Genomic DNA, 11394 nt, shown 5'->3' on the forward strand with positions numbered 1-11394 from the left:
AGGCAAGTTTATGGGCCACACCATTGACTGGCAATGGAGAACGTTGGTCGTATGACCGCTGGAAAAAAAATTATAAGCGTTGACTCAAAAGTGCGAGAGTTAGCTGTTCCCGTGCAATGTGCAACACACCGGAATTCACTACTGAGTGGTGGAGGCTGTACGTTGCAGAAAAGTTCGTGATTAGTAAAGGTGTCGGTGGGACGCATATTAGCTCGTTATACAATCTTGCGCTGGATGATATATTCTTAGCATCTGAAGAACGAGATGCACATAAGAATCAGAAGCGTTTTATTGTTGAACGATGGTTTTCTCACATAGACTTGCTGAAGCATTGATTAGCGTGCCAGATGATATTACATAATGCTAAATGTAATTCTCCGGTGACCCTGTGGAAGATAACCTCCGTTGTAGTAGCTTCCCACACTTGGGAATGTGCAAATGGCTTAATACTTTTGTAGACTGCAGATACTAACACAAAAATCACAAAAGTTAGTAACAAAAAAGTGTCCCGAATTTTTTAGGGAGCAAGTTCCTAATGACAAGCTTAATTTTATGTTTTAGTCCTGGCGCAATTGACACCAAGATGGTCTTCAGACCAGAAATGAGTCCGGAGCAACAAATAATGGTAAGTTCTTTAAACATTGCCTTCCTTTTTTATGGAATTTATTCTCGTTCTGCTTTGCAATGCGTGATACTCACCCAAATTTTGTAGAAATTCTCAGTAATATTGATATGTACAACGTCAAATTGCTGGCCAACAGCAACTGTGTCCCGCAATGTTCCCGCAACGTACCACCTGAAAAGTAAAGAACAATATATATATATATATATATATATATATATATATATATATATATATATATATATATATATATATATATATATATCAGCAGACAAGTTAAAGGAAATGAGAGGCCCGTTTGACAAATTTATGAAGGGAGCGAACAGTCACCGAAACCAAGGTGCATAGGGGAACGTTAATTTTTTTTCTTTTTTTTAATGTGTTATGCTTATCAGTAGGATAATAATTCTTAGATTAATAAATTGCTTAAAGAAAATTACTTATAAAGCAGCAGAAAAAACAACCATGCCACCGGTGGGATCCGAACCCACGACCTCCGAATATCGCGTCCGGTGCTCTTACCAACTGAGCTACGGCGACGGCTGTCCAATCTGCTGCTCTCGTGGGTATTTATGTTTACTGGGTGTAAGCGAGCCTTGAGAGTGTTCACCAGCGCCACCCTCGACCATAGCGGCGGACGTAGCACGTCCTGTAATACCGCGAGCGTGACGTAGAACGTCATCTAACGGCGAGGGCGGAAACTGTGCGAGAGCCCTCTTATGCTACCTTTGGCATTAAGACTGCCAGAACCGAGACCCTCGTTAAGCTATCAGCAGACAAGTTAAAGGAAATGAGAGGCCCGTTTGACAAATTTATGAAGGGAGCGAACAGTCACCGAAACCAAGGTGCATAGGGGAACGTTAATTTTTTTTCTTTTTTTTTAATGTGTTATGCTTATCAGTAGGATAATAATTCTTAGATTAATAAATTGCTTAAAGAAAATTACTTATAAAGCAGCAGAAAAAACAACCATGCCACCGGTGGGATCCGAACCCACGACCTCCGAATATCGCGTCCGGTGCTCTTACCAACTGAGCTACGGCGACGGCTGTCCAATCTGCTGCTCTCGTGGGTATTTATGTTTACTGGGTGTAAGCGAGCCTTGAGAGTGTTCACCAGCGCCACCCTCGACCATAGCGGCGGACGTAGCACGTCCTGTAATACCGCGAGCGTGACGTAGAACGTCATCTAACGGCGAGGGCGGAAACTGTGCGAGAGCCCTCTTATGCTACCTTTGGCATTAAGACTGCCAGAACCGAGACCCTCGTTAAGCTATCAGCAGACAAGTTAAAGGAAATGAGAGGCCCGTTTGACAAATTTATGAAGGGAGCGAACAGTCACCGAAACCAAGGTGCATAGGGGAACGTTAATTTTTTTTTCTTTTTTTTAATGTGTTATGCTTATCAGTAGGATAATAATTCTTAGATTAATAAATTGCTTAAAGAAAATTACTTATAAAGCAGCAGAAAAAACAACCATGCCACCGGTGGGATCCGAACCCACGACCTCCGAATATCGCGTCCGGTGCTCTTACCAACTGAGCTACGGCGACGGCTGTCCAATCTGCTGCTCTCGTGGGTATTTATGTTTACTGGGTGTAAGCGAGCCTTGAGAGTGTTCACCAGCGCCACCCTCGACCATAGCGGCGGACGTAGCACGTCCTGTAATACCGCGAGCGTGACGTAGAACGTCATCTAACGGCGAGGGCGGAAACTGTGCGAGAGCCCTCTTATGCTACCTTTGGCATTAAGACTGCCAGAACCGAGACCCTCGTTAAGCTATCAGCAGACAAGTTAAAGGAAATGAGAGGCCCGTTTGACAAATTTATGAAGGGAGCGAACAGTCACCGAAACCAAGGTGCATAGGGGAACGTTAATTTTTTTTTCTTTTTTTTAATGTGTTATGCTTATCAGTAGGATAATAATTCTTAGATTAATAAATTGCTTAAAGAAAATTACTTATAAAGCAGCAGAAAAAACAACCATGCCACCGGTGGGATCCGAACCCACGACCTCCGAATATCGCGTCCGGTGCTCTTACCAACTGAGCTACGGCGACGGCTGTCCAATCTGCTGCTCTCGTGGGTATTTATGTTTACTGGTAAGAGCACCGGACGCGATATTCGGAGGTCGTGGGTTCGGATCCCACCGGTGGCATGGTTGTTTTTTCTGCTGCTTTATAAGTAATTTTCTTTAACCAATTTATTAATCTAAGAATTATTATCCTACTGATAAGCATAACACATTAAAAAAAAGAAAAAAAAAATTAACGTTCCCCTATGCACCTTGGTTTCGGTGACTGTTCGCTCCCTTCATAAATTTGTCAAACGGGCCTCTCATTTCCTTTAACTTGTCTGCTGATAGCTTAACGAGGGTCTCGGTTCTGGCAGTCTTAATGCCAAAGGTAGCATAAGAGGGCTCTCGCACAGTTTCCGCCCTCGCCGTTAGATGACGTTCTACGTCACGCTCGCGGTATTACAGGACGTGCTACGTCCGCCGCTATGGTCGAGGGTGGCGCTGGTGAACACTCTCAAGGCTCGCTTACACCCAGTAAACATAAATACCCACGAGAGCAGCAGATTGGACAGCCGTCGCCGTAGCTCAGTTGGTAAGAGCACCGGACGCGATATTCGGAGGTCGTGGGTTCGGATCCCACCGGTGGCATGGTTGTTTTTTCTGCTGCTTTATAAGTAATTTTCTTTAAGCAATTTATTAATCTAAGAATTATTATCCTACTGATAAGCATAACACATTAAAAAAAAGAAAAAAAAAATTAACGTTCCCCTATGCACCTTGGTTTCGGTGACTGTTCGCTCCCTTCATAAATTTGTCAAACGGGCCTCTCATTTCCTTTAACTTGTCTGCTGATAGCTTAACGAGGGTCTCGGTTCTGGCAGTCTTAATGCCAAAGGTAGCATAAGAGGGCTCTCGCACAGTTTCCGCCCTCGCCGTTAGATGACGTTCTACGTCACGCTCGCGGTATTACAGGACGTGCTACGTCCGCCGCTATGGTCGAGGGTGGCGCTGGTGAACACTCTCAAGGCTCGCTTACACCCAGTAAACATAAATACCCACGAGAGCAGCAGATTGGACAGCCGTCGCCGTAGCTCAGTTGGTAAGAGCACCGGACGCGATATTCGGAGGTCGTGGGTTCGGATCCCACCGGTGGCATGGTTGTTTTTTCTGCTGCTTTATAAGTAATTTTCTTTAAGCAATTTATTAATCTAAGAATTATTATCCTACTGATAAGCATAACACATTAAAAAAAAGAAAAAAAAATTAACGTTCCCCTATGCACCTTGGTTTCGGTGACTGTTCGCTCCCTTCATAAATTTGTCAAACGGGCCTCTCATTTCCTTTAACTTGTCTGCTGATAGCTTAACGAGGGTCTCGGTTCTGGCAGTCTTAATGCCAAAGGTAGCATAAGAGGGCTCTCGCACAGTTTCCGCCCTCGCCGTTAGATGACGTTCTACGTCACGCTCGCGGTATTACAGGACGTGCTACGTCCGCCGCTATGGTCGAGGGTGGCGCTGGTGAACACTCTCAAGGCTCGCTTACACCCAGTAAACATAAATACCCACGAGAGCAGCAGATTGGACAGCCGTCGCCGTAGCTCAGTTGGTAAGAGCACCGGACGCGATATTCGGAGGTCGTGGGTTCGGATCCCACCGGTGGCATGGTTGTTTTTTCTGCTGCTTTATAAGTAATTTTCTTTAAGCAATTTATTAATCTAAGAATTATTATCCTACTGATAAGCATAACACATTAAAAAAAAGAAAAAAAAATTAACGTTCCCCTATGCACCTTGGTTTCGGTGACTGTTCGCTCCCTTCATAAATTTGTCAAACGGGCCTCTCATTTCCTTTAACTTGTCTGCTGATAGCTTAACGAGGGTCTCGGTTCTGGCAGTCTTAATGCCAAAGGTAGCATAAGAGGGCTCTCGCACAGTTTCCGCCCTCGCCGTTAGATGACGTTCTACGTCACGCTCGCGGTATTACAGGACGTGCTACGTCCGCCGCTATGGTCGAGGGTGGCGCTGGTGAACACTCTCAAGGCTCGCTTACACCCAGTAAACATAAATACCCACGAGAGCAGCAGATTGGACAGCCGTCGCCGTAGCTCAGTTGGTAAGAGCACCGGACGCGATATTCGGAGGTCGTGGGTTCGGATCCCACCGGTGGCATGGTTGTTTTTTCTGCTGCTTTATAAGTAATTTTCTTTAAGCAATTTATTAATCTAAGAATTATTATCCTACTGATAAGCATAACACATTAAAAAAAAGAAAAAAAAAAATTAACGTTCCCCTATGCACCTTGGTTTCGGTGACTGTTCGCTCCCTTCATAAATTTGTCAAACGGGCCTCTCATTTCCTTTAACTTGTCTGCTGATAGCTTAACGAGGGTCTCGGTTCTGGCAGTCTTAATGCCAAAGGTAGCATAAGAGGGCTCTCGCACAGTTTCCGCCCTCGCCGTTAGATGACGTTCTACGTCACGCTCGCGGTATTACAGGACGTGCTACGTCCGCCGCTATGGTCGAGGGTGGCGCTGGTGAACACTCTCAAGGCTCGCTTACACCCAGTAAACATAAATACCCACGAGAGCAGCAGATTGGACAGCCGTCGCCGTAGCTCAGTTGGTAAGAGCACCGGACGCGATATTCGGAGGTCGTGGGTTCGGATCCCACCGGTGGCATGGTTGTTTTTTCTGCTGCTTTATAAGTAATTTTCTTTAAGCAATTTATTAATCTAAGAATTATTATCCTACTGATAAGCATAACACATTAAAAAAAAGAAAAAAAAATTAACGTTCCCCTATGCACCTTGGTTTCGGTGACTGTTCGCTCCCTTCATAAATATATATATATATATATATATATATATATATATATATATATATATATATATATATATATATATATATATAGACTGTTCGAAGAAGCCCTGGCATTACATTGGACCAAAGTCTGCTTATAATTATGATCATGCTTTGAAAATACAGTTCTTTCCGACACAAAATGCCGGAATGGAAGTTCCCATTATGTAGTGAAGTTGAGGCTAATATTTTGTACATTAATTAGAGGGCCTGTTCTTGTTTACTAGGATTTGCTCATTGCTTACTCAGTGTAGTGATTTGTTTCGCTTATAATAATTGTAGGCTATTGGTAGTTTTTACTTATTACTGTGACGATGCTTGAGTCTTTCTTACAACACCCCTGCTGCTTGGGTTAATATAATGGCATGCTATATGTGTTAAAAATGAAAGGATAACTTAAAAAGTGGCATTCATGATGCAGTGTAGCCCGCGTATTAACTTGCCTCTAGTAAAAAACTTTCCATAAGCCTTGCACCACGTCTCATACTCGAAATCACTGATATCCCGCCGTTACTCGGACGTGCTGTCTGAAAAATAAAAATAGAGTGAAGGAAAGCACGATTCTAAAGAGGCTTGTAAAGAGGAAGATAAAACAGTACTACTGAGAATATGAAAGAGTGAGAAACGTTCTGAATTTAACATGCTAGGCCACAAAAACTGTGGAAGAAAATTACAGTAGGGAAGGAAAACACCTTGACGGTACTATATAAAGGCTCATATTTGTCTTCTCATATATGTTCTAGCACCTGCATTGCCATATGCATGAAAATAATATTGCGGTGTTAATAGGAACAAATACAAACCTGTAGCCAAGGTTTTCGAGGACTCCTTAACAAAAACAAAAAAAAGGTGTTCATACTAGGGCACGACGGTAACATTTCGAAGGAGCCGAAAGGCTATAGTGCACAGTGCGATGTCAATAAACGTTTAAGAACCCGACGTGTTCGATTTTATCTGGGGTCCGTCACTACAGCGTCCTCATAGCCTGTGTCACTTGAAGACGGGATACCCCATTGAAGAAACCAACGAGAGTTTCACGGAAAACAGATTAATAAGACTCTCCGCAAATCGGAAATTTGGGCGAGTTGGCAAGTGTTCATTTGCGCTCTCAGCGCAACACGAACGGGACAAAAGACGAAGGACCTGTGCTAGTCCTTCGTCTTGTGTCCCGTTCGTGTTGCGCTGAGAGCGAAAATGAAGATTAATAAGACCCCATAATCACAGTAAGTACAAAAAAAAGAATTTTGCCCTTACATATGTTGAAAAAGAGAACACTATCCCTAGCTTCCGCGTTTACTGCTCTTGTGTCTGCTTTGCGTTGCGTTTCGGCATGTTTTGATAATCCGTTACATGCTGTGATAGTTGCAGTGCCACCCTCGGCCATTCTCGAACGAACCCCACGTTCACCTCGTCAAGCAGTTTCACATTTCAGTCGCCGCCATTCGCCGTTTAACGTCGCCCAGGCAACAAGTTCCATCAAGCCAAAGGTTATAAAAGTTCAGTTCCGATCAGTTTATTTCCTTAAAGACCCCTACTCAGGGGTATTACATAAGGTGTGCGACTACGGATATAGCATGAGGTTTTAATCTAAGATCAGCTGCGTTAACTCGTGGCCATCAGAGCGCCATCACGAGAGTATTAGAAGGGCATTAGCTGACGAGTTTACTGTGTTGATGCCGATATATGCAGACTCAGACACTCCAGCGGAGTGGCGCAGCGGTTGAGAGTGACAACTGAACATTTTCACAGATTTGCCTGTCTGGTTGGGTTCAAATATTTACAATAAACGCATCTAAACCAAAACGCTTAATTTGAAACCCAACGTTTCGTAGCCGGCTTGGCTTCTTCAGGGGTGACTTCGGGAAGTAGCTTGCATGTTTAATTATGCATGGAGAGGAGCAGGAGGTCAAAGAACGAAAGCTCTGATTCGAAAGGCGCGCGGGACGAGAGGTAGGGGTTTGGGTGTTAGGGCTGTGAGTCACGTTGTTGGAGTCTCAGGAGGCCGCCAATGGCGACTTTTCTGCTTTGAGCTGCAGAGCGAAGTCCCTGCGAGTATACTGCGAGCAGGTTTGCATGCCTTTGTGCGGTTGCATGTTTTTCGGGCTAGTTTGAATGTGCCAGGATTCGAGTAAGACCCTTTTTTGGTAATTTGTTTTGGTTTCAAGGGTGCTGGTTTCGTCGAAGTTGATTCTGTCGTCTGAGTCTTCGGAACGGTCGGCTACAGGATTGTGGTCTCTTGAGAAGTTGCGGACGTCGTTTTTATGTGACCGAATTTTTTCTCTATATTTTTGGTTTCGTCTAAGTAGCTTGCATCGCAGATGGCTCAAGGAGTTTTTTATGTAATGCCTTGGGCGCTTTCTCTCCACGGCCGGTCTTTGGGAATATATAGACAAGTCGCAACAGTGTTTGTAGGCTTGTGAGCAGCCTGGAGACCCCCTTTATTCTTCGTGAGAATGCTTCAGAAAATATATTTCTCAACAACCAGCTTGACCTCGCATCTAAAGGCGATGCTGAGCTCAAGTGCAGTGAGTGGTCAAGGTTTGGGCGCGGGCACAAACTGACTCGTTAATAGAGAAACCTCCCTATGCTTTTCAAAGTTTCATCGTCGCTATCATGAGCCTGACTACGCCCGCTGCCCGGCAAAGGCCTATCCTATATCCCTGCATTTAACCCTGTCGTTTGTCAGCTGCACCCCTTATCCCCGCAAAATTCCTATCATGTGCTCACTTAACTTTCTGCCGCCGCTTGCTACGCTTGCCTTTTCTTGGTATCGTTAAGATCCTTAAAGGTCCTTTAAGTTACCCTTAAGGACCAGCGGCTATCTTGTTTTTGCATTACCCAAGCAGCACAGGTCATTGACCCAATATTAGAAATGGATGCTCTTTGTTTTGTTCTTTGGAGGCATAGCCTTTCAGAACACATTTCCAATATTGGGCTGACTCTCATTCAATCTCATGCAACGCTGATTCAATATTCATCTTTAGAGCACACTTTAACGACCAATTTTGAGCTAAGCGCCCTCATTGGTTTCCTTTTCTTCTTACATTCATTTTGAACCGCCTCCCAACCTTCGTTATAATTCATTATGATATATAATTCAGTATGTTTCGGTGGCTCTTTTTAATAGCTTTTTAATAGGGTTTATTTCTCTCCCATATGTCTGCTTTAAGTTGTACCCCATAAGTAAATAACACATTTCTCATATTCATCTGGTTTGTCTCAGCTTTTAAATGTTTTAGTGGGTCCCACGGGATCTGCTGACCTATCAAAGCCAGGCAGATTTAGCGACTCGCCTTGCGAATAAAAACTCATCACCGCCTCGCCTCCCTCATTTGGACAATTTTACCCTCCTTTCATCAAGAAAGGAGCTCCTCCGGCGCCGCACTCTTGCTCTCATCCCTCCGTGTGCGGTAACCCTCACCCGCGGTCTTACCCGTGCAGAGCAGGTTGCGCTTAGGAGGATCCGGGTTGGGGTTGCCCTCGCACCAACCATCACTCGGAAGTGGCCGCAGTACCGAGAATTGATTGTTTCCTCAGCCAGGGTGTCCGATATGTAAACACGAGGACATTGAGGCCGACATTCATCACTTACTCTGGGACTGCGCAGCTCTCAAGCCTACAAGGATCCGGCACCTGATGGTAGCAGGTATTTCACCAAGCAACCCTGCTTCATACATTGCCTGGACGCAGGAACAGTACCATCGTTCTCTACTGGACTTCATCAAATCAGCTAATCTTTTTCCATTCATTTAATCTCCACTACATCATTCATCACACCTTCACCCATCATTGATGCCCAGGGGAAATAAATTTCGCTTTAAAAATGTTTTACGCGATGTATTTAATTAGTAGGTACCAGTACAGACTCTGACTTCGGGACCTCCTTCTGCATGATATGCTGTACGTATGACATATATAAACAAATAAAGCCTGATTCTGATTTTGTTTAGCTGTGCTGCTAGGGCACACGCCATGCCCAAGTCCATTTCATGCAAGTTTACTAACTCTTCATTGTGCAGTCACTGCACTACGTAACTGCACTTTCTGTGCTCACTCTCTTCTGGCTCGTGCAGTTGCGGAGTGCGTTGCAAGCATCGCACGCCCTGGGCCGCATCGGCACCGTCGAGGAAGTGGCCCGTGCAATCGCCTTCCTTGCCTCGGTGGACGCGTCGTTCATCACGGGCCACTCGATACCCGTCGATGGTGGGAGTCTGCTGCTTGGACCCAGCTCGGTGCCAAGGGTGGGACCAGGGGGGATCCCGAAGTTTCTTTAACAAAGCCTTGTGCACTGCCACACGGCGCGGGCACTCGGAGGCTTGCTAATATCGCTCTACTCACTGCCGTGAGAAAATTCTCGCAGTTTTGAAATGCGAGCATTGGTGATGGGGTCTCTTTTTTCTTACATAGAAAGTGTTTTGTGCGAATAACCTGCATCGAATTGTCTCAGAGATGTTCTTTGGGGAAATAAACCATTTATACAAAAACTAAGCATGGCTGTTATTCAATGGCTATACTGCCAACAGGTTCGGTGAGTGGTTTCTGATATATTGCGGCTCTGGAAGTAACAATAAAAATCATTCTTTTTATCTAACTAAATGTTTGATTCCCTAGAGTACTTTTTAATGCTCATAGCATGCCTCCTTGCACAAAGCGCTGTTTGCACCTAAAGATTCAGACCGCGTTCTCGAGTAAGTCCAGCAAGGTACGGGGTTGGTCAAAGGTTCCCAGGCCACAAGGTATACTTTTCAGCGACATATCGTGCTACTTACAATAGCAATAAGGTTAACAAGATGCTCAGAGGTGAGAATGATACTTCTCCTATCCGCTGTAGAGATTTTGAGCTTCGGGGGTGTCGTAACTGTCTGACTATAGCGCTCGAAAGCCGACCCTGTGGCCTGAGAACGCACGCTATGCTCTCTCCGCTCGTGCATAGACGCCGTTGTGAGAGAAGAGCGAGCCCGCTGGAGGGTTTTCCTCGCGCTTTGACACTGCTGCGAACATTTTGCGCGCGCTCTCGTGCTTTTGAGAGGGAGCATATCGTGTCTGCAGCGTCGAGGAATTACTCCAAAGGGGCGCTGTTTTCGTCACGCCCTAGTTTTGTGCCCAGAGCGCATAACTACGTAGTGTACGAAGTGAAAACCGGAATTCAAGCCTACCATCGAACGAAACTGCGGCACGAATGCGTTTCGCGTTTTTTTTTCCGTGCCTTCAAATTGGGCTAGCTCAGCTCGATCTGACTGCTTCCGCAGTGAGGGCTGGCGACACCTTTCTGGAAACTTTTTCTTTTTGCCTTTTTCGCGGTGTTTCAATGGCTTCGGCGCTAGGCTGCTCGAATCACAGGTCGAATCGCGCCGCGTTTAGGTTTGTGCGAAATACGAAAGCGCATTTCGCTATGTCAGGTGCGCATTAATGAATCCCAATCTGTTGAGGTTTTAGAGTTTTAGCATGGGCGTGCGGCTGATACGACCAATAATGTAACGCATTGCCGTTCATACTGGTGTCGCGGTTGCCTAGCCTCTTCTGCCGTAAGGCCGTATTTACAGCAGATGGCGTATTTACCATACAGATATCTGAAAATAATATCTGTTAATCCGGAGACCTTCAAAAACGGCTTTGCGCAGAATCAACGTACAGCCTTGGGGCGTTAAACTCACAAACCACTGGCACGACTCAGTTGCAATGCGCATTGACGGGGCACGTAACACTATTGTGCCGCCGCCCGAGGTCTACAGTCTGTGGTCTGTAATCTGCAGAGCCACACTGCTACAGCGTGCTTACTACAGAGACACAAGGCTAGCTGACATGTGGAATCGTGTCTGCCACCTTCGCCTTTGCAGTTGTATGCGCTGCCAGTGTACATGGTGTCGGCCGAGTAAGTGCACATATATTAAGGGCCCGCCAG

The 11394-nt window shown here is 45.3% G+C and overlaps 1 protein-coding gene across 1 annotated transcript in view; it reads left to right on the forward strand.

Moving 5' to 3' along the window:
• The window catches only part of LOC144119107 (3-oxoacyl-[acyl-carrier-protein] reductase FabG-like), a 128487-nt gene extending 118526 nt beyond the window's left edge, over nt 1–9961 (forward strand). The window contains exons 8-9 of the mRNA XM_077651822.1: nt 562–625; nt 9566–9961. Coding sequence (XP_077507948.1) covers nt 562–625; nt 9566–9766 — 265 coding nt within the window. The 3' untranslated portion in view covers nt 9767–9961. The remainder of the gene's footprint in view (nt 1–561; nt 626–9565) is intronic.
• The last annotated feature ends 1433 nt before the right edge of the window (nt 9962–11394 follow it).

Source organism: Amblyomma americanum, chromosome 2 (assembly GCF_052857255.1).
Source record: "Amblyomma americanum isolate KBUSLIRL-KWMA chromosome 2, ASM5285725v1, whole genome shotgun sequence".
Classification (NCBI taxonomy): domain Eukaryota; kingdom Metazoa; phylum Arthropoda; class Arachnida; order Ixodida; family Ixodidae; genus Amblyomma; species Amblyomma americanum.